Below are 23,476 nucleotides of genomic sequence, written 5' to 3' on the forward strand. Positions count from 1 at the left end.
GGTTTGTGTTATTACAGGAAAACCTTTTGTTTTTTTTAGTTGTCTCTGTTTATAATTTATTATTTATAACATCTCATCAACTAACCAGACTAAACTAAACTCAACATATCAGTGTTACATTGATCCAAACACCAGACAAACTCAACCGCTCTATAATTCATTGATTATAGGAGGGAACGACTCAGATGGAGGGAAACACAACATCAACAAGAAGAAAACTAAACAATAAAACAGCACAACAAGAAGAAAACTAAACAATAAAACAGCACAACAAGAAAACAAAAGAATAAAAGAACACAAGTCTGGAAATAATAAAGTCTACATGAGTCACTGAGGAAGAATAACTGACACTGTGAATTTGTCAATGGACGTGTTGACAATAAAGTTTCCTAGAGTCTAAAAGGAGGAGATAATAAACAAAGCTGTTCTCATGAAATACCATGTGGTTCATATTGCTGACGTGTCTTTATCTATATTTTCTACTTGATTCTTCAGTACTTCTGTTGTTTCTACTGAACTTCTTTTACAAAACAGTTTTTTTTCAGTTTTCAGCTCTGACTGAAGTCACTTTCTGTTTCTTCTTGCACTTTCCACTGTGGTGCAATAATAATAAATGCTGTGAACTTCTAATAAATTGAAAACTGATCTCGTCTTAACTAGACCGACAGGTTTACAACAGGTTTGTTTCCTGTAATTTACCACCTATTACACAATAACAACATCCCTCTAAAAGTTATTAATTACATTACTCTGAATACGGGCTGAACATAATTAGTGTGAATGCTGAAAGTACACAGCGATACAATAATTTCCTTATGGGGACAAAAAAAAGCATCTATCTACCTACCTATTATTTACCACCAGTTGAAAAATAACATCCCAATAAGTTATTTATCAAAGTGCACAGATCAATATCACTTTAATCTGAATACGGGCTGTAGGCTAATTCTTGCTTATATCATAATATCTCCACCAGGATGAGCAGAAGACAAATACACAGGGTTCCTACACATTTGAAATTTCCCAATTCCATACTTTTTCCAGACCTTAATATCCAGACTTCTCGGTAAGAAAATTCAAATTATTTGTGTTTTTTGAGTAAATAGATGTGCATAATATAAAAAAATCATGCAATTTATCATTTGTTTTCATTATTCTGAATGTGTATGCCATTATGTAACCAAATCATTTCCTGGAGATTGTAGCTCGGTACAATAGTCCATACAAAATAATTAACTCAAATAACTTCAGATGAGACCAAACCCAGATATATTTCCATACAATAGTTTCCATTTTCCATACTTTTCCAGACCTGGAAATGTATAAAATCAAATTCCATACATTTCCATAAGTTTGCGTAGGAACCCTGAATACAGACCCGTTATAAGAGGCCAGACGTCTGACACCAGCAGCTCTGCTCATTCTGTCTTTACATAATGTGTAATAAATGAAACATGTGTTAAAGTTTCATTCTGAGTGAAACATGTAATAATGTGGAGGAAGGAGCAGAGTTAGCAGCGAAGCTAACAGTGCTAACGACCTGTTATCAACACAGAGTCCATAGATATTAAACATTTGTTTTAATTCAGAGTCAGTGGTTTATTTATATGTGCACCGACCTTCATAAGTGAAGGTAGAAACTGTTTGTTTAGTTTTTATTGTCCTCTATAGTCTAAACTCGGTGCTAACGGCTGCAGCATTAGCCTGTTAGCCTGTTAGCCTGCTGCTGCTGCTGCGGCTGCTACATGCTCATGATTTTAAAATAAAACTGTCAGATAAACTAGTTTCTAACTTCACAGTTTTAATATCCGACTGTGCAAACTTTAAATGAGGCTGTGCACCAACCGACCAGGTGAATGAAGTCGTCTACAGGTGTAAAACAGGACAAACACTTACCTGAGTTTCCTTAGTGCGCAGCAGCTGATGCTACTCTGCTACTACTAGCAGGCACGAGAACGAGAACGGAGCCACGAAGTCTCGCGATACTTGGACTCTCCGTTGCGATCTTTACAGTCTATGGTTGTGATTGATCAGAGAACCAGTCAGAAGTTTTATGTGAAGGGATTGGAAGGGGACAAGGGTCACTGTGTTATTGTTGTTGCGGGAGACTAAAGAAAACCAAAAAGTACAATTGCACGAATGCAATGCTACAAAGAGGCTGTTTTTATGCAAACTAAAACTCATTATAAACTGAATCCTCCGCCCACTCACTGCTGCTATGGAATGGATTATTTTTATTCACTTAGTGTGTTGTTGTCGTTTTTGTCTGAACCTTATGTAAGTTATATAAGTCAACGGCCCTATAGTAGGCTGTAAAACAGAGGGAGGGAGGAGATAGAAAGTGAAAGTATTTAGTTCAGACGCCCCTTAGGGTGTCTACAAACACATTATTTTATCATTTTGGGTTTTTTTTTTGTTTTTTACAATAATTTAAGATTTTTGCATTCTGTAGGTCAGGTTTTAAGTATCGTTAACATCCAATTTTACATTTAAAGACAGGAAAATAATAACACAAATACACAAATTCATATATTCAGTATAATAACTACATAGGCTACATTACATTTGGAAACCATTTGGTTAATTTAACCTATATTTTTTTGGTTTAAATTGGTTGCACCACCTGACGAAAATTGGTTGTACCACCTGACAACATTAGTTATGACATGAAATATGCTGAAAAACATGCATTTTTATTTCAAATAGTAACGTGTTTTAGTCATCAGTCTCTATTTAAGTTCTTAAATAAAGACTTAAGGGGATATATTATGGAAATACAACTTTTTGAAGGCTCTTTAACATATTTTTGGGTGTTTGTTTTGCCTTCCGGCCCCCAAAATGCGAGAATTGACAAAAAAAAATCTGTAATTTGAAATCCATGTGGTTTTACAAGCTGTTTCCTCAGTTGTCGGATAGCGATGTAACTAGGTTCAAAGGTTTTGTCTGAACCTTTTGTAAGTTATACAAGTCAACGGCCGTAGTACTAGGCTGTTCAGTGTCGTGGTTTCCTGTAAAACAGAGGGAGGGAGGAGATATTAAAATGAAAGTATTTAGTTCAGACGCCATTTTAAGACGAGAGAAGGAGTTAAGAGTGAAGCTGCTCTAGGTGAGTGTTAAACCAACATTATTATTATTATTATTCACCGTTAAAGTCTGTGAGTCTCAGTCCCTGTGAAGTGAAGTGTGGAGGGAAGAAGAGTCAGAGTGAACTTGTGTCCACACAGAGACACTGAGACACAGCTGGAGGACAGCTACTTCCTGTTGTCTCAGCCTGTTGTGATGAACTGACGTAGCTACAAAAAAAGAGACGACAAGTAGGCTAAAGAAGAGCAGAGGGAGTAAACTTTTACTTTTTTTTTTTTTTTTTTTTTTAACTTTATTTGTTTATTTAGTCGGGACAGTGCATATTAATGGACAGTGAGTGCTAGAGTACCACAGTAAATACACCAGATTTAGCACATGTGCTAAATTACATCCGTAGTCCCCAAAACAATACAACTATTAACATAAAAAGTCCAAAAAGACAGAGGGCCATTATAACGGAAAAGTACATTTACATAGTTACAGGGTTAGACATGATTCTATATAAAATCTATATGGCTGGAACAAGGGGGCAGTTGTGGGTCTGAGAAGTGAAGTCACTTCCTTGTTCAACAAGCTGCAATCCCCTCTTCTTCCTCTGGGGGCTTCTTGCACTTTCCACTGTGGTGCAATTATAATAAATGCTCTGAACGTCTAATAAATTGAAAACTGACCTCGTCTTAACTAGACCGACAGGTTTACAACAGGTTTGTCAAGTCAACCCTTTAATTACCTGTAATTTACCACCTATTTATCCCTCTAAAAGTTATTAATCACATTACTCTGAATACGGGCTGAACATAATCTTCCTCTGGGGGCTGGTGTCAGAAAGCAGCATTCTCCATAGACCCCCATGTTAAAATCACCGACTTTACATCCTCAGTAAACATGTTAAAAACCTGGTGTCAGAACGTTTTCTGGTCTCAACCGATAGTTTCTACCCCCGCACACACTCTGGGGGGGGGGGGTGAATTGTTTTTTAACTCTACCGTTTTACTGTTATTAGGTTAAAACTCTGGCCAATCAGGGCGCGGAAACGTTGAGTGACAGGTCCGAGCAGCTCCGTGGACAGCTGCTTCGAGGCCAGTGGGCGGGTTCTCGGCCGGCCAATCCAACATGGCGCTGTTCAGGCCGCCATGTTGGAGTCAGAAAAACGACTCCCCAAAACCAATGGGGGACGTCACGGTGCTACGGCCATGTTTTTACAGTCTGTGGGCTGGAATTAACATGATTCATTGAAAATATAAAAGTATATATATAGCCTACAGTTGCGATTGACATGATTCACTTCAAATATAAAAATATAAATCTATCTAAACCTTGTGTGTGTGTGTGTGTGTGTGTGTGCAGATGAGTGAGTTTGGAGCCCCCGATCTCCCCCGTGCCGCCCCCGCTGAGGAGGAACTAGAAGAACTCAGCTGTAGTGGAAAAGCACCTTTACCGTGCCAAGCCAAGCCATGCCATGCCATTCCATGCCGTGAAAAGTGTAGTGGAAAAGCACCATTTGATTACAGTCTTGAGGAGGCCTTTCTAACCAAAGCGCTAAAATAGCAGCAGCTGAAGCAGACCATCTCTCAGCTGGGCTACAAATGTAAACGTCTAGGCTTTCTATTTGGTAGTCTGGGACATACAAAAGTTGGTTGTGAGGGGCGTACAGATGGCCGGCCTCCCTAAAAGAAGAGCTAAACAGTTGGCCAGGTACTGCTCAGTATCGGCTATTATTGGAAGCTGCTCAGTCTGGATGATACTGTATTTTTTGTATCCTTGAATGATGTCTGCTTTCTATCTGACCTGTAGGTCATCATGTATGTAACTGTGTTCAGCTGCCCAGGCGCTTTGTAGCTGACCGACTCCTGTTGTCAACTGCACTGGCAGTATTTATGTCCTTGCCTTGTACTTTCTTTTTATGTGGGCATAAATAAATATTTCAAATGTGTTACTTCTCTTGTCTGTCTGAGCTCACAGTCAGTGTTTCTGGTTTCCCTCTCAGACTGACTGAAGTCCTGAAGATGAGTGTTAATGAGGAGGAAGAGGAGGACGGACCAGAGTCTCCAGGATCCATCTTTCCATCTCTGAAGAGTGACCGGTCCAAAGGAGATCCTCTAAACTTCAGTCCTGGACCTGGACCTGGACCCTCCAGCTGGTCTCTGAAGAGTGACTGGTCCAAAAGAGATACTCCAAACTTCAGTCTTGAACCTGGACCCTCCAGCTGGTCTCTGAAGAGTGACTGGTCCAGACGTGATCCTCCAGACTTCAGTCCTGGACCTGGACCTGGACCCTCCAGCTGGTCTCTGAAGAGTGACTGGTCCAGACGTGATCCTCCAGACTTCAGTCCTGGACCTGGACCTGGACCTGGACCTGGACCTGGACCTGGAGGCTCCCGGTAAGAGACCTGCTCCAGCCTCTTTACCAGTGTTGAGTGTGTTGAGGTCCTGCAGCTCATAGTGACTGTGAGTCAACAGGAACTGGTTCTTGTGGTTGATCAGTGTCTTCATACTAACTGCTCAGGTCTCTTCATGTTTCTTCTGAACTGATCTGATGAAAGAACATCTGGACTTTTTCCTCATAGAATACTTCACCAAAAAATGAAATTCAGTCATTATTGACTCCCCCTCATGCTGATGAATGCTCTTGAGTAGTTTTTTTTCCTCAAAGGTCATCTGGAGATCCAGGAGGCCGGTTCCTAGTCCAACCAAAACTTTATATGAGAGTAATAGGACCCGACACAAAAACGTCCATAAAACTACACAACAACCATTTAATATTCCTCCACACTGCTCGTCCACTGCAATCCAAGTGTCCTGAAGGGAGATAGTCCAGAGTTTACATGAAACAACGTCATTTAGGACATTTTTACAGCCTAAACTGTCCTGGATTGAACTTGACTGGAGCGCGCTCTGACGTTCAGGCGACGCACGCGTGCATCATGCCCAACACGAACAGGTCCATAAAACTACACATAAACGTTGAAATATTCCTCAACCCCCACATCAGACATTACGATCGTGCACCCCCCGGCTGTCGAAGCTTCGATTTTGATCGATTTTATGTCCGTGAATATTCGATTATCAAAATATGATAATCGGGACAGCCCTACTGGAAACAACGTCATTGAGGCAAGTTCGGTCACGTCCGTGTGCGTCGCCTGAATGTGAGCGCACATTAGTCGACTAATCGCCATAAGTGACGACTACTGGTCGACCAACAAAATCTTTGGTCGGGGGCAGCCCTAGTCATGGTTAATCATGGATATTACGGCGTAAGTTTAACCCATGGTCTAACACACCGTAACACCGAGTTAGACCCCCCCTCGAGAGATGAAGTCTGCTAACCGCTAGCCTTTCTAGTTTTAGCAACTTTAGCAATGGCCGCACCATAACAAACAACGCAGTCTATTTATCCCCGCGCAACCACTCAAAAAGCCACATATAGCCACAAATAATGCTCAGAACAGCACCAAACTTCATCAACAGTACAAACAGGGTCCCATCTCATAATACAAGGCATCAAACATCTGTTAGCTTTGCTTGGTTTCTATTCAAAAGAGACCAAAACGGGTCCATGCTGTTCCCACAGCCTTATGTTCCCACAGCCCTATGTTCCCACAGTTCTAAGATTTTTCTCCAAATTAGGCGCTATGTTCCCACTGGACTCTCTCTACCTATCTGGGGCCTCATTTATCAAAAAGGGTGTAAAACTGCTACTAAATTTTTGCATACGGCGAAAAGACGGAAATGGCGTACGCCCAAAATATTTACACCTTTTTCAGATCTATCAAACTGTGCATACGCACAACTCTCCGCAATTTCTCAGCACAAACATCTGGTTTCAGCACAAACATCTGGTTTCAGCGGCCACTGGCAGGCAGTGACCACACTGATCACTTGATTCCCCCAGGTCCAGCACATAGACTCCACCGGCTCTCTCCCTCTTTCACTTTTCTCCTCCATTTCCTTCAGCTCGTCTTCAGTAAACTCAGTCTCAAACTGATAGGGGCACCCATCGAAATTAAACCAGTCGTTGTTGTTCTCAAACTCCATAAACTCAGCCGTGTTGTCCCTTCTGTTATGTCTGCTTCACTGTGTTACAGTACGCGTCGGTACGCGGACCGCGGTACCGTTACGAGCCAGAACCTCTCACATCACAGCAGCAGCCTGCTCTGTCTTCTCCATGGGCACCGAAGCATGTTGGTGAGTAGGACAAGACCCCAAACGAAACCGTGGCGTTTGCAGCGCGCTGTCAGTAAAATCAATTTGCAGAGTAGAGTAGTTGAGAGGGGGAAATAAAGGAGTAAACATGGCTGGATGTAATGTTATGGTCAGCAGTGTTAAGTAGGCTCAATCTGCTTGGGAGGCACTAATTGCAGCTCTTTCACATTCTGGGCCCTAGTCTCGTAGACCGGGCGAAGTCTAACCTCAGCGCAGCTTCGCCACGTCAACTAGGCGTGTCCAGGTCCATTTCGCAAGTTTGGTGGGTCGTGCAGTCAGACTTACGCCAGCCCTCGAGGGAGGAGAGAGGGCGGGAGGGAGACAGGAGGAGGAGAGAAAGGCGTGGAGTGGGTTTGACACAGCCGAGTCAGATCTTCACCAATCAAAGGAGCTCCTCTCCTCACCTTTAACAGCGCGGAGGGCGATGCGCGCTGCAAGTTTGTCATTTTATACTTGGACATGGATGGAGGAGACAGCGACGCCAGAGGCCGAACCTCTCCCAGGAGGAAACAGCTGTTTTGGTCCGGAGGTCCGAGCTCAGAGTGACCAATAATGAGTTTACTAATATACTTAACCAGGATTGATCTGATACACTGAGAACGGCTGCCCAATGTAAGAAACAACAACTAATAAACTAATAAAGAAACTCACATTTATTCAAACCAAGCAGACATCACAGAAGGGACAACACGGCTGAGTTTATGGAGTTTGAGAACAATGACGACTGGTTTCATTTCGATGGGCGCCACTATCAGTTTGAGACCGAGTTTACTGAAGACAAGCTGAAGGAAATGGAGGAGAAAAGTGAAAGAGGGAGAGAGCCGGTGGAGTCTATGTGCTGGAAATTAAGGAGAAAAGTGGTCAGTGTGGTCACTGCCTGCCAGTGGCCGCTGAAACCAGATTTTTGTGCTGAAACCAGATGTTTGTGCTGCCAGTCGGACTCTGACGTGTTTTGTCAGTGCCTGGACTCTGTGCTGGACACGGAAAGTTGCTGCATAGCGTATAACTGGAGGAGAGTGGGTGAGTTGTTTTGGTCTCTTTTCAATACAAACCAGGCAAAGCTAACAGATGTTTGATGCCTCGTATTATTGGCTGGGACCCTGTTTGTACTGTTGATGATGTTTGGTGCTGTTCTGAGCATTATTTGTGGCTGTAAGTGGCTTTTTGATCGGTTGCGTGTGGATCAATAGACTGCGCTGTTTGTTATGGTGCAGTCATTGCTAAAGTTGCTACAACTAGAGAAGCTAGCGGTTAGCAGACTTCAACTCTCGAGGGGGGGTCTAACTCGGTGTTACGGTGCGTTGGACCATGGGTTAAATTTACGCCAGAATATCCCTTTAAAGTCGAGTTAATATAATAGTAACTTACCGTAAAACACCAAATAAGGGCCCGGCCGTTTATTTGCTTAAATCGCTCAAATCAACAGGCGTTTATTAGGGACCTGCGTTTATTAGGGACCTGCGTTTATTAATAGTGTTCAACCTGGACCTCCTTCTGGGGAAAGAGGCTTCTCTCTGTGGCGGCAGGCGGCGGTGGAATGATACGTGCGTTTCTCAAGGCATTACTGTAAATACGGCCAGGGCGGACTTGTTCTCTCTCTCGCTGACCTCCGCGGTCCTGGCCCGCACAGGTACCAGGAGACCGAGACCCCCGTCATGTCGGTCCTCCCCTTCTTGATCCGCCGCAAGTTGCAAAAAGCCCGCCCAGTCTCTCCACTCCTCTCCCACACTTCAGCACCTGTTGGCTCGCTCCACCGTCCTTTTTTTTTTTTTTTTGATTGAATGAAGTAGGCCTTTAACTAATAATAATGCAACGTATAGCCTAACTAAATACGCGTATGAGTAATCAGAGAACAGTAGGCTGTTTACGCTACTTTTAAAAGGAGTAAAGTCATTTAAAACGAGGAGCGAGCCGAGCCGAGCCGACACTGTGCAGCCCAGGACAGGTGCTGAAGTGCGGATGAGAGGAGTGGACAGACCGGGCAGGAGCAACCAGCTGACGTCTCGTCGGTCCTCGGCCGTCTTTAATGTCTAGAGACACCCGCTATATTTGCATAGAATATTTTTTGGCAACCAGAAAAACAATGTTTGACCCGGCGTTTATTTGGGATGGGCGTTTAATATAAAAAATATTTTGCTACACCCGGCGGTTAATTGGGACCGGCGGCAATTTGGGACTCGGCCATTATTTGAAGTTTTACGGTAGTCTACTACAGACACCAGCTGGTCTAAGATCAGTGAGGCCACATCCATGTTTGCCCTCAGTAGGGATGGACATTTCAAGCAAAAGCATTATTCGATAAACCCCACCCCCCCACCCCGGAGTTGATTTCTGATGATCCAGAAATGTCTTGACAGGAGGAAGAGGAGTGGTGTCTCTGTGGACCAGCAGCTGTCCTGCTGTGGTCTCTGTCAGGACGTCCTGAAGGATCCAGTCTCCACCAGCTGTGGACACTGGTTCTGCAGACAGTGCTTCACCTCAGACTGGGACCAGTCTGGTTCTTCAGGACCCCCCTCCTGTCCCCAGTGTGGACAAAGACCCAGAACCAGAGGTGGACTACAGACAGCCAATCAGAGCAGCTATGGACAAAGTGAGACTGAACATCTGTCTGCTGATGTGGTCATTTGTTGTTTTCTCCAGAGTCATTGTTCCATCACACAGCACTGACATTTAAGATGAGGATTCAAACCTTCTCTTTGTTGTCTGTAGTTTTTCTGTAGCTGATGAAAATAATCTGATCAGATTGTCAGACTCTCTGTCTTCAGTCTGACTCTGTCTCTTGTCTCTCAGCAGATCGTGGTCTGCAGGAGGTTTTAGATCAACATAAGATCAGTCTGAGGAGCAGATGTGAACGAGTGACTGAAGGAACTGAGGGAACAGGAAGTGGAACAGGAAGTGAAACTCTCCTCAACAGGATCTACACTGAGCTCTACATCACAGAGGGACAGAGTGAAGAGGTTAATACCCAACATGAGGTGAGACAGCTGGAGACAACGTCCAAGAAGAAGACCCTCCATGACACTCCAATCAGGTGCAACGACATCTTTAAAGACTTACCTGTCCAACAGAGAGAGGACGTCTCTACGGTCTCACCTGTCCAACAGAGAGAGGACGTCTCTACGGTCTCACCTGTCCAACGGAGAGAGGACGTCTCCACGGTCTCACCTGTCCAACAGAGAGAGGACGTCTCTACGGTCTCACCTGTCCAACAGAGAGAGGACGTCTCTACGGTCTCACCTGTCCAACGGAGAGAGGACGTCTCTACTGTCTCACCTGTCCAACAGAGAGAGGACGTCTCTACAGTCTCACCTGTCCAACAGAGAGAGGACGTCTCTACGGTCTCACCTGTCCAACGGAGAGAGGACGTCTCTACTGTCTCACCTGTCCAACAGAGAGAGGACGTCTCCACGGTCTCACCCGTCCAACAGAGAGAGGACATCTTTAAAGACTTACCTGTCCAACAGAGAGAGGACGTCTCTACGGTCTCACCTGTCCAACAGAGAGAGGACGTCTCTACGGTCTCACCTGTCCAACAGAGAGGGGACGTCTCTACGGTCTCACCTGTCCAACAGAGACCCATCAGAGTGGTTCTGACCAACGGCGTCGCTGGCGTTGGAAAAACCTTCTCGGTGCAGAAGTTCACTCTGGACTGGGCCGAGGGCTTGGAGAACCAAGATGTCAGTCTGCTGGTTCTGCTTTCGTTCAGGGAGCTGAACCTGATCAGAGATCAGCGGTTGAGTCTTCTCAGGCTGCTCCATGTTTTCCATCCAACATTACAGAAGGTCACAGCAGAGCAGCTGGCTGTCTGTAAACTTCTCTTCATCTTTGACGGCCTGGATGAAAGCCGACTGTCACTGGACTTCAACAACAGGGAGGTTGTGTCTGATGTCACACAGACGTCATCAGTCAACGTGCTGCTGACAAACCTCATCCAGGGGAATCTGCTTCCCTCGGCTCTGGTCTGGATCACCTCCAGACCTGCAGCAGCCAATCAGATCCCTCCTACATGTGTTGACAGGGTAACAGAGGTCCGAGGCTTCACTGACGCCCAGATGGAGGAGTTCTTCAGGAGGAGGTCCAGTGATGAAGATCTGTCCAGAAGAATCATCTCACACATCAAGACGTCCAGGACCCTCCACATCATGTGTCAAGTCCCAGTCTTCTGCTGGATCAGTGCTACAGTTCTGGAGCACATGTTGACCACAGACCAGAGAGGAGAGCTGCCCAAGACCACGACTGACCTGTTCTCACACTTCCTGCTGGTCCAGACAAAGAGGAAGAAGAACAAGTACGGTGAAGGACATGAGACGAGTCCACAGGAGCTGACGGAGGCCGACAGGGAAGTTCTTCTGAAGCTGGGGAGGCTGGCGTTTGAACAGCTGGAGGAAGGAAACATCATGTTCTACCAAGAAGACCTGGAGCAGTGTGGTCTGGATGTCACAGAGGCCTTGGTGAACTCAGGACTCTGTACTGAGATCTTCAAAAGAGAGAGTGTGATCTTCCAGAAAACAGTCTACTGCTTTGTTCATCTGAGTGTTCAGGAGTTTCTGGCTGCAGTCTACATGTTCCACTGTTTCACCAACAGGAACACACAGGTCCTGGAGAACTTCCTGGGAGAAGACTACGAAGAGAGAGAGAAGAGCACAATGCCTTCTTCTCATGGATTCAATGCGAGCAGTCATCTGTCAATCATCAACAGCCATCCACAGATCATCAACAGTCATCCACAGATCAATAACAGTCATCCACAGATCATCAACAGTCATCCATGGATCAACAACAGTCATTCACAGATCAATAACAGTCATCCACAGATCATCAACAGTCATCCACAAGTCAACAACAGTCATCCACAGATCAATAACAGTCATCCACTGATCATCAACAGTCATCCACAGATCAATAACAGTCATCCACAGATCAATAACAGTCATCCACAGATCAACAACAGTCATCCACTAATCAATAACAGTCATCCACTGATCATCAACAGTCATCCACAGATCAATAACAGTCATCCACAGATCAATAACAGTCATCCACAGATCAACAACAGTCATCCACAGATCAATAACAGTCATCCACTAATCAATAACAGTCATCCACTGATCATCAACAGTCATCCACAGATCAATAACAGTCATCCATGGATCAATAACAGTCATCCATGGATCAATAACAGTCATCCACTGATCATCAACAGTCATCCACTGATCATCAACAGTCATCCACAGATCAATAACAGTCATCCATTGACCAATAACAGTCATCCATTGATCAATAACAGTCATCCATTGATCAATAACAGTCATCCACAGATCAACAACAGTCATCCACAGATCAATAACAGTCATCCACTAATCAATAACAGTCATCCACTGATCATCAACAGTCATCCACAGATCAATAACAGTCATCCATGGATCAATAACAGTCATCCACAGATCAATAACAGTCATCCACAGATCAACAACAGTCATCCACAGATCAATAACAGTCATCCACTAATCAATAACAGTCATCCACTGATCATCAACAGTCATCCACAGATCAATAACAGTCATCCATGGATCAATAACAGTCATCCACTGATCATCAACAGTCATCCACTGATCATCAACAGTCATCCACAGATCAATAACAGTCATCCATTGACCAATAACAGTCATCCATTGATCAATAACAGTCATCCATGGATCAATAACAGTCATCCACTGATCAATAACAGTCATCCATGGATCAATAACAGTCATCCATTGATCAATAACAGTCATCCATTGATCAATAACAGTCATCCACAGATCAATAACAGTCATCCACAGATCAACAACAGTCATCCACAGATCAACAACAGTCATCCATGGATCAACAACAGTCATCCATTGATCAATAACAGTCATCCACAGATCAATAACAGTCATCCATTGATCATCAACAGTCATCCATGGATCAACAACAGTCATCCACAGATCAATAACAGTCATCCACAGATCAATAACAGTTATCCACCCCTGGTTAACTTCCTGCAGAGAGTCATGCAGAAATCCCTCCTCAGTAGAAACGGTCACCTGGACCTGTTTGTTCGCTTCCTTCATGGCCTCTCTCTGGAGTCCAACCAGAGGCTGTTAGGAGGTCTGCTGGGTCAGACAGACAACAGTCCAGAAACCATCCAGAGAACCATCAACAACCTGAAGGGGATGAAGAGTGATGACATCTCTCCTGACAGAAGCATCAAACCCCCAAAGGCCTTGAACCATGATAGAATCTCTCCTGACAGAAGCATCAACATCTTCCACTGCCTGACGGAGATGAAGGACCAGTCAGTTCATCAGCAGATCCAACAGTTCCTGGAGTCAGAGAACAGATCAGAGAGACTCTCTGTGATCCAGTGTTCAGCTCTGGCCTACATGCTGCAGATGTCAGAACAGGTTCTGGACGAGTTGGACCTGGAGAAGTACAAGACATCACCGGAAGGACGACGAAGACTGATCCCAGCTGTGAGGAACTGCAGGAAGGCTGAGTGAGTCCAGACATGATCAATAACGACATCAATTAGTTCTACACACACACACACACACACACACACACACACACACACACACACACACATACTTTAGTCTCAGTGTGACGTTTCTCCAGTCTCAGGTCAGTTGTGTTTTTTCTCCAGATGTTTTAACACTGTGAGTTTTAAACTTGCAGATGTTTCAGTTTGAGCTTCAAGCTGAAGATTGAAGTCAAACAAAGATGGACATGAACATTGTGCAGGTCTGACAGAGTGATGAGGGTCAGGGCTGAGTATTGATCACTGATCACCTGAATCCATCTGATCTCTGATTCACTTTGATTCCTGATTCAACATCATGATTGTGTTTTAGATTTCAGTCCCAACTCCAGTTTGACTTGGACATGAATGAGACGCTCAGAGAACTGATGCTGTGACCTGGTGCATTATTAAAAACATGAATGTTGACATGATGAATGGAGCCAAAGCAGTTCCATTAATGCACTTTCTATTGAACATGAGCAACAGTGGAGTCGTCATGGCAACAGATAGCAGATGTAGCAGCAGCAGCAGCTCCACTGTGTGTCAACAGTCACAGCTGCTTCTTCACATCCTGCACATAGATCTGCTTCCATTCAGCTCCACACAGTTTCTACCTGACTGGACACTTGTTACCTTGGAGTCTAGAGGCTGCTAGTGTTGTGTGTTTGTGTACGCTAACACATCATTTCTACATTTCACCTTGATTTTCTTTGACTTCATTTCATGTTTGGAGAAAATCAATGTGTGTGAGCGTTGTTCAGGTGACACCTGCAGCTCTACACCTGAGCTCACCTGACCACATCTACCTGTGTCGGCAGCAGGAGCCTGGATTAAACTTCCATCTGGGCTTTGATGAATGGATGTTGGAGGATTCAAGAGGAGGTGGATCTGAATCTGAATGGGTTTTTCCAGCCCAGCCCTGATGAGGATTATTGTTTCATGTCCAACACAAAGAGAGAAGATGAACTGAACCAGAGTGTGAAGAGCACATGTTGATCACATGATGACATGTTGTGTGTGTTTAGTACAAATTGTCTGATTTTACTCTCACACATTTTGTTTCCTCTCTAATCACAGACTTGTTGGTTGTCGACTCTCAGAGCTTCACTGTGAAGTCGTTGCCTCAGCTCTGAAGTCCAGCCCCTCCCACCTGAGACACCTGGACCTGAGTGAGAACATCCTGAATGATTCATCAGTGAAGCTTCTGTGTGCTGGACTGGAGAGTCCAAACTGTAGACTGGAGACTCTGAGGTGAGTTCATTGACTGGAGCTGTTGTAGTTGTTTGAAGCTTCAGCTTCTCATTGGTTCATACATGTCAGGATTTGTGTGTGAGGATTTTGATCAAGAAGCTGAAGAGAGAAAACAGTTGAGATGAGTCCAGAGAGAAGAAGGTGAGAGGCTGGAAAGCTGCGGTCCAGAGGAGGCTGGCTGTAGGGAGCAACCTCCCCTACCCATAGCCGGTCTCTCCATCACCTCGCTCATTAATGTGTCACTGTGTACTGTCTCTCCCTCGTCTCCCCCTGTATGTCTCTACCCTGTTTCTTTTGTGTCTTTGTAAGCGTCTTTGGGTTATTGAAAAGCGCTATATAAATTAAATGAATTATTATTATTAAAGTCTGCTCCCTGTTAGCTCAACTGGGACCAGAAGTGAGCAATTCTCCATTGACTCCCATGTTAAAATAGAGAGCCTAAGCGGAAGCAGGAAGTAGGAAGTAGGAAGTAACGTCGCCATGGGACCTCAATTCGGAAAAAGTCTCCATGTAAGTGAACGGGAGTCAAAATTTTATTTCGTGATCCAATTGAATTGTACCGTGGGAAAACTATCTGACCTCTACCTGTTTAAAACATCACACTTCATTCCAACAAATCTGTCTTTTCTTCTGTTTAACCTGCTTCCTGTTGCTTCGGCTGTTGGACTTTGATCTTTAGGGTCCGGGCAGCTAAGCTGCCGGGACACTATTGTATTCCTAGGAATTCTTCTTCTTCTTCTTCTTCTTCTTCTTCTTCTTCTTCTTCTTCTTCTTCTTCTTCTTCTTCTTCTTCTTCTTCTTCTTCCTTCTTTCTTTCTTTCTTTCTTCTTCCAAGGAAGTCATACTTCCCATGGGCGAAAACTCACCAAACTTTGCACAAAGGTTCAGTCCCATGCCAGATTCACTCAACTCCAAGGACATGTGCCCCCCCCTCCTAGGGGGGGCACAATAAGCGTTTAAATTTAAAAACTTTAAAAATTCCTACCAAACCAACGGTAGATGCTACAGTGTTGAAACTTCACCACAATGTAGCCTCAATACTGCTGAAACTTTTGTCCACTTGAACTCATTACAAATTATGAAGTCCATCACTCTGTTTTTTTCAATAACTGTAAAACTTTTAAAATGTATCTCCTCCCACAATTTTTGCTCAATTGTCACCAAACTTGCTACAGAGCATCTCCAGACCGTCCTCCACAAAACTTGTTTCTTGGATTTTTGATTAAGCAAAAATTGAGCCTACAGTGCATGAAAACGTTTGACTGTAAACAGTACTGTAAACATATACCATCAAATTCTTGCTAAATACATTTTCAAACTTCCTGAAAAAAAATGACAATATTCTGGAGTCATGGTTGATGAAGTTTAGCAAATATCAGAATTTTAACTCAAAAACTGAATTTTCTAGAACATTTTGAATTCTGCTCTCATGGGAACAACTGCAGTCAATGTGAGTGTGGAATTTTTAAACATCAGATTTTCTCTTATGAAGCAAAACACTTATCATTAAAAACAAATCACCAACATTTCCATGCTGTCAAGATGCAATTTATGTATTATCAGATTTTTGTTTAGATGACTGAATTTCTGACTTTTGACCATTTCATCACAACAGCTGCCCGGGCACTGACTCCCTGAGTGGATAAATGAAGCTACACAGCAGGTCTCAATTCCAGCCAATTAGCTCAGTGAGTTAGGAGCTGGTTCTTGGTGTCAGAGGTTGTGAGTTCGAGACCCAGCAAGGGTGATGATGACAATGACAGATCATAAATGTCACATGTCCTCAAGCTGTTTTGCTGTCTAGATGCAATTTATGTATTAACAGATTTTTGTTTAGATAATAGAATTTCTGACTTTTTGACCATTTTTGAAATCTGCGTTCACAACAGCTGCCCGGGCACTGACTCACCTGAGTGGATAAATGAAGCTACACAGCAGGTCTCACCAGAAGCCAGTTAGCTCAGCGAGTTAGGAGCTGGTTCTTGGTGTCAGAGGTTGTGAGTTCGAGACCCAGCAAGGGTGATGATGATGATGATGACAGATCAAAATGTCAGTTGTCCTCAACACGAAACACAAGACAGTTGTACTGATGGTGGCATCACAGCAAGCCTCTAAGTTTAAAAATCCAAATAGCTTGGACTGGACCATGTGCGAAGCCTCCTAACATCTTAGACTCATAGTAGATGTTTTACAAATACATATCATTATTTTACCTCAAAAACGGATTTTTCTTTTTACTGTGGTTTGGTTTTTAAATCTGCCTACACGACACTGAATGGCTTACTCAATTTGTGAAGCCACTATTGAACTGTCACTTGTCTATTAGCTCAGTGCGATAGACAATGGTCTTTGGTTCCTGAGGTTGTGAGTTCAATCCTCAACTGATGCAAATTGAACATTATAAGGTTAACTGTCCTGTCTTCCTATTCTCCTGTTTGTTGCTCAGAATTGCCTAAATTTGCCTAATAGTAGCCCGGACCCGACCCATCGCTGCGCAGCAGCTATAATCTAAACTTGTTCTTTCTGAAGGTGTGTTCACATCGGACCTTTTATTTTTGTCACTGTCGCTGTCGCCAAAAAAATCGCTTTGTCACTCAGCTGCAATCGCTCGTCAGTTTGGCAACAGGCTGTGTTAGGTTAGGGTTGCACTGTGACAGGGACTAATGTCTAAATCAGCCAAACTCCATCGCCCTGTCGCCCCGCTCCCCTACAAATGTCACCTGTTCCCGGCCAGTGATTTGCATAATGCAAAGCTTCTCAGTCGTAACGGTCCGATTAGCGGTGGGGAATGCTGGGACCATTCCTGACGCACCAAGCCGTTAACAGCTCCTTTTCACCGGGAACAACTGTGATTAACTGAGGGGGGGGTGGAGGGGAGGGGAGGAGGGGAGGGGAGCAGGGGCAGAAAGAGAAGAAAGAGAGAACGAGGAGCGCCTGAAAGTGTTCACACACTAGTTGTATTAATTACAGACAGACAGGTTGGCTGCGGGTGACATCACCAGCTGATAAGACGAGAAGAAGAGAGCACTGAGCTGAAGAGGAGGAGGAGGAGGAGGAGGAGGAGGAGGAGGAGGAGAGGAGAGGAGAGGAGGGAGAGGTGAGAGGAGGAAAAGAAAGAGAGAGGCAGAGGAGAAGGACAACATGGACATGGAGAGGAGAAGAGGGAGGAGAGGAGCAGGGAAGAGGAGAGGATGGAAGGAGAGAGGAGGTTCACAACCCAAAGCCACAAGCTTCTTTATAAGTGAATAATAAACAGCTGATTTCCTTCATTAGAGCAGAATGAGTGATGGATGAGAGATGATGAGAGAGACCCACACCGCTGCACCGCTGCTCTCCACGCTGCCACACCCCCCAGATTTACCTACAAATATATTTATTTAGCCGTAGAAATGATTTGGGAGACGCCACACTGCAGAGTACCGGTAAAATGAGTCGATTGCCACTTGACACAAAAGTGCGTTTTTCTCTGAAACTAGAGCGGGAGCTCCGTTTTTGGAGAAACCCAGCTCTCTTCTTCTCCTTCGTACTCACGAACGAAACGGCGGAAAAACTCGCCGTTTTTTCGAGGAGCACGTTGTAAAGTCACTCTTCAACCACGTGAAGACCGTTTGTTTCTAGGTGATGTACAGAGTTCGGTTCGACGTGAGAAAAAGGTAAACAAATAGCCAAAAACATGTGGTCCTGAGCGGATGTGCTGAGGAATTAGTGTGGTCACGAAAGAGTTAACAGCCAAGCGTGTGTGTGTGTGTGTGTGTGTGTGTGTGTGTGTGTGTGTGTCGTGAGACAGCAGGTAGAGGGGCTGACTGGCAGAGATAAGAGATAGTGAAAGCTGTTCTTTTTTTCTGTGAGAGACTGCTGCGGCGGACCCAAACCAAACTGTGGCGGCTGATTAATGTAGAACACTGGTATAGTAACGTTGTGCCGTTTCCAATTCAGCCACAGTGTCACTGTCACAGCATCAGCTGCTGCTGTGGAGAGTTGATGCGCGCTCCCGCACCAGCTTGGCTGATGGCTGCAGTCACCCTGACGGCCGCTACGGTCGTTGTATCGCTAAGGAGTTTTATTCCTTGATCTTGCCTCAAGCTCCTTTAATATGTAAACTTAAAATAAAAGGTCTGGTGTGAACGCACCTTGAAGCTTCTTCAGCTCTGAACAGATGATGAGACACTGAACGCTGTCAACTGCTTTGTCCTCAACTCACTGCTTTTATAAATAAAAATAAAGATCGTCAGTCGTCCTGTCAGGATGGAGGCACGAGCCAAAAAAAAAAGATTGTTCCCGAGTCCCAAGTTCGAGTCCAAGTCGAGTCTGAAGTCTGTGTGTGTGCAACTTAAGTGACTCGAGTTCGAATCGTAAACTCAAGTGCCCATCTCTGCAAGTTAGTGACATGAAGTCGTACAAATATAAATCTGTCTAAAAGAATCAGAGTCTCTAAATCAGAGAGTTGTAGTCAGTGTTTATTCCAACAGGTATTGATCAGATATTGATTGTATATTGACAGACTGAGCTGAGGTCAGCAGCAGCTGATGAATGAACATGTGGATGATGTGTAGAAGGCCACATGATGAAGATCCACAAGAACACAAGGACCAAGTCCTATTGATTATTGATCAGGACACGTCTGATTAGTCATCAATGAATTAATCTTCTGCTTTTATTCTTTATTCAGATTGTAGGGCTGCAGTTTGTCAGAGATCAGCTGTTCTTCTCTGGTCTCAGCTCTGAAGTCCAACCCCTCCCACCTGAGACACCTGAGACACCTGGACCTGGGCTGGAACAACCTGCAGGATTCAGACCTGAAGGATCTGAGTGGTTTTCTGGAGAGTCCTGACTGTAGACTGGAGACTCTGAGGTCAGTTCACTGACTGTTACTGTTGTAGATCTTAGATCTTTGATCCACAACTGAACCTGATTGATCTTCACTCAGAACTTGAATCATTGACTTTGATTGAACTGATTAATGACATTTGAAATAGTGGTTGTTGAATATTTGCAGTTGTTGTTGTGTGAGAATGATTCTTCAGTTTCAGCTCATTTCACTCAGTGGTCATGAATAATGTCTGTTCACTTCAGTTCAACCTTCACACACACTCGTATTTCTCTCAGTCAGACGACTCATGTTTTCTAGAAACTCTGGAGAAAATGTCCAGTATCAGCTCATCTACTCACTTCATCTCTATCACAACAATGTGCACAAGATCCTCACAACTCATGTTTGGACAAAGACACTGAAATTCACCTGTTGAAGAAAAAACTCATCTTTATGATCATCAATGAATTAATCTTCTTCTTTTATTCTTTATTCAGATTGGAGAACTGCAGGTTGTCAGAGATCAGCTGTTCTTCTCTGGTCTCAGCTCTGAAGTCCAACCCCTCCCACCTGAGAGAACTGAACCTGAGCAGAAACAACCTGAAGTCTTCAGACGTGAAGGATCTGGATGATCTAGTGGAGAGTCCAGACTGTAGACTGGAGATTGTGAGGTCAGTAGGGGGGCGGAGTCAGTCTGTGCTGCTTTCAGCACTGTTGTCAGCCAATCAGAGCAGAGAGAGAGAGAGAGACAACAGTCAGCCAATCAGAGCAGAGAGAGAGACAACAGTCAGCCAATCAGAGCAGAGAGACAACAGTCAGCCAATCAGAGCAGAGAGAGACAACAGTCAGCCAATCAGAGCAGAGAGACAACAGTCAGCCAATCAGAGCAGAGAGAGAGACAACAGTCAGCCAATCAGAGCAGAGAGAGAGACAACAGTCAGCCAATCAGAGCAGGGAGAGACAACAGTCAGCCAATCAGAGCAGAGAGAGAGACAACAGTCAGCCAATCAGAGCAGAGAGAGAGACAACAGTCAGCCAATCAGAGCAGAGAGAGACAACAGTCAGCCAATCAGAGCAGAGAGAGAGAGAGACAACAGTCAGCCAATCAGAGCAGAGAGAGAGACAACAGTCAGCCAATCAGAGCAGGGAGAGACAACAGTCAGCCAATCAGAGCAGAGAGAGACAACAGTCAGCCAATCAGAGCAGAGAGAGAGACAACAGTCAGCCAATCAGAGCAGAGAGACAACAGTCAGCCAATCAGAGCAGAGAGAGAGAGACAACAGTCAGCCAATCAGAGCAGAGAGAGACAACAGTCAGCCAATCAGAGCAGAGAGAGACAACAGTCAGCCAATCAGAGCAGAGAGAGACAACAGTCAGCCAATCAGAGCAGAGAGAGAGAGACCACAGTCAGCCAATCAGAGCAGAGAGAGACCACAGTCAGCCAATCAGAGCAGAGAGAGACAACAGTCAGCCAATCAGAGCAGAGAGAGAGACAACAGTCAGCCAATCAGAGCAGAGAGAGACAACAGTCAGCCAATCAGAGCAGATAGAGAGACAACAGTCAGCCAATCAGAGCAGATAGAGAGACAACAGTCAGCCAATCAGAGCAGAGAGACAACAGTCAGCCAATCAGAGCAGAGAGAGAGAGACAACAGTCAGCCAATCAGAGCAGAGAGAGAGACAACAGTCAGCCAATCAGAGCAGAGAGACAACAGTCAGCCAATCAGAGCAGAGAGAGAGACAACAGTCAGCCAATCAGAGCAGAGAGAGAGACAACAGTCAGCCAATCAGAGCAGAGAGAGAGACAACAGTCAGCCAATCAGAGCAGAGAGAGAGACGATCACTGATCCATCACCTGTGTCCTCTGCTTCTCTTCTCAGGTGGGAAACCTCCAGACCTCCTTCATACCTCCTCCCTCCTAACTGACCTGAGAGCAGCTCCACTGTCTCTCTCAGAGTCCAGTCCACCATCCTCCCTGTGTGTTCTGGACCTGACAGAGATCATCACTGACTCTGGACTCATCTGATCCTCTAGTCACTCTCTCCTCCTCCTCTCCTCCTCCTCCTCCTCCTCCTCTACCTCTCTCCTTCTTCTCCTCCTCTAACTCTCTCCTCCTCCTCTTCTGCCTCCTCCTCCTCCTCCTCCTCTACCTCTCTCCTCCTTCTCCTCCTCCTCTTCTGCCTCCTTCTCCTCCTCCTCCTCCACCACCTCTCTCCTCCTTCTCCTCCTCCTCTTCTGCCTCCTTTTCCTCCTCCTCCTCGTCCTCCTCCTCCTTTACCTCTCTCTTCCGTGTCTTCTTCCTCCTCCTCCTCCTCCTCCTCCTCCTCTACCTCTCTCCTCCTTTTCCTCCTCCTCCTCCTCTATCTCTCTCCTCCTTCTTCTCCTCCTCCTCTTCCTCCTCCTCCTCTTCCTCTCTCCTCCTTCTCCTCTTCCTCCTCTACTTCTCTCCTCCTTCTCCTCCTCCTCTTCCTCCTCCTCCTTTTCTTCATCTTCATCCTCCTCCTCTTCTTCCTCTCTCCTCCTTCTCCTCCTCCTCTACCTCTCTCCTCCTCCTCCTCTTCCTCCTTTTCTTCCTCTTCCTCTTCTACCTCTCTCCTCCTTCTCCTCCTCCTCTTCCTCCTCCTCCTTTTCTTCCTCTTCCACCTCTCTCCTCCTCTGCCTCCTCCTCCTCTACCTCTCTCCTCCGTTTCAGATCAGGTTGCTATGACGACAGTTAACATATTAATGTGAGGCAGTTAACCTGTTTGACTGTTTGACTTGACCTGACTGTTTGTCCCTTACAGGACACTGTAATTCACAGATTTACCTGCTGCGTAGGGCGCCACGTTGTTTTAGTCTTTGCCCAACAAAGTAAACACTATTTATTTTTCTATTATGATCAATGAATCAATGTATATTTGATATTTACCTTTGCTTTTTACACTTATTCTGCTTCTGTAACAAGTAAATCCAAAGTCTTACTACATCTTATCATTGTATTTTTATTATATGTACTTGCTCTAATGTGAGTCTAAAAGTCAGGTCTGGTCTCATCTATTACAGGTGAATATAGTTTTCAACCTTGGCTGACGGGACAATGTAATAAAAATAAAAAACAAACAAATCAAATCTCATGGTTGTTGTTATGTTATTATAATATATATCAATATAGGCCTTGTATTGAAATGTGTTTTATTATCTTAAACACTTAAAGGGATATTCCGGCATAAGTTTAACCCATGGTCCAACGCACCGTAACACCGAGTTAGACCCTCCCTCGAGAGATGAAGTCTGCTAACCGCTAGCTTCTCCAGTTGTAGCAACTTTAGTAATGACCGCACCATAACAAACAGCGCATTATACGGATCCACTAGCCACCGATCAGAAAGCCACTTATAGCCACAAATAATGCTCAGAACAGCACTAAACGTCATCAACAGTACAAACAGGGTCCCATCCCATAATATGAGGCATCAAACATCAGTTAGCTTAGCCTGGTTTCTATTGAAAAGAGACAAAAACAACTCACCCACTCTGCTCCAGTTATACGCTATGCAGCAACTTTCCGCGTCAAGCACAGAGTCCAGGCACTGACAACACACG

At 44.7% G+C, this 23,476-nt stretch overlaps 2 protein-coding genes across 2 annotated transcripts in view; both read left to right on the forward strand.

The window, feature by feature from the left end:
- Window positions 1-21,816, forward strand: part of LOC146959885 (protein NLRC3-like) — a 34,725-nt gene extending 12,909 nt beyond the window's left edge. Inside the window, exons 6-7 of the mRNA XM_085772812.1 lie at window positions 20,392-20,560; window positions 21,775-21,816. Coding sequence (XP_085628938.1) covers window positions 20,392-20,560; window positions 21,775-21,816 — 211 coding nt within the window. The remainder of the gene's footprint in view (window positions 1-20,391; window positions 20,561-21,774) is intronic.
- Window positions 3,049-14,966, forward strand: LOC146959886 (protein NLRC3-like). The gene is made up of 6 exons (XM_085772817.1): window positions 3,049-3,106; window positions 5,072-5,368; window positions 9,647-9,879; window positions 10,080-10,346; window positions 10,851-12,134; window positions 14,911-14,966. Exons 2-6 carry the CDS (start codon window positions 5,091-5,093, stop codon window positions 14,964-14,966), a joined length of 2,118 nt encoding a protein of 705 aa, XP_085628943.1. The 5' UTR covers window positions 3,049-3,106; window positions 5,072-5,090.
- Window positions 21,817-23,476: the final 1,660 nt, after the last annotated feature.

This window comes from Trachurus japonicus, unplaced genomic scaffold (assembly GCF_045865225.1).
Source record: "Trachurus japonicus isolate A0001 unplaced genomic scaffold, Traja_1.0 AP030951.1".
NCBI lineage: Eukaryota > Metazoa > Chordata > Actinopteri > Carangiformes > Carangidae > Trachurus > Trachurus japonicus.

Bases quoted from the DNA above. Each gene is read 5' to 3' on its own strand.
- LOC146959886 (XM_085772817.1), top strand. From the start codon at position 5,091: ATGAGTGTTAATGAGGAGGAAGAGGAGGACGGACCAGAGTCTCCAGGA. The intron at 9,880-10,079 runs GTGAGACTGAAC...CTTGTCTCTCAG, and splicing joins TCAGAGCAGCTATGGACAAA to CAGATCGTGGTCTGCAGGAG. The intron at 12,135-14,910 runs GTCATCCACAGA...CTCTAATCACAG, and splicing joins TCATCCACAAGTCAACAACA to ACTTGTTGGTTGTCGACTCT.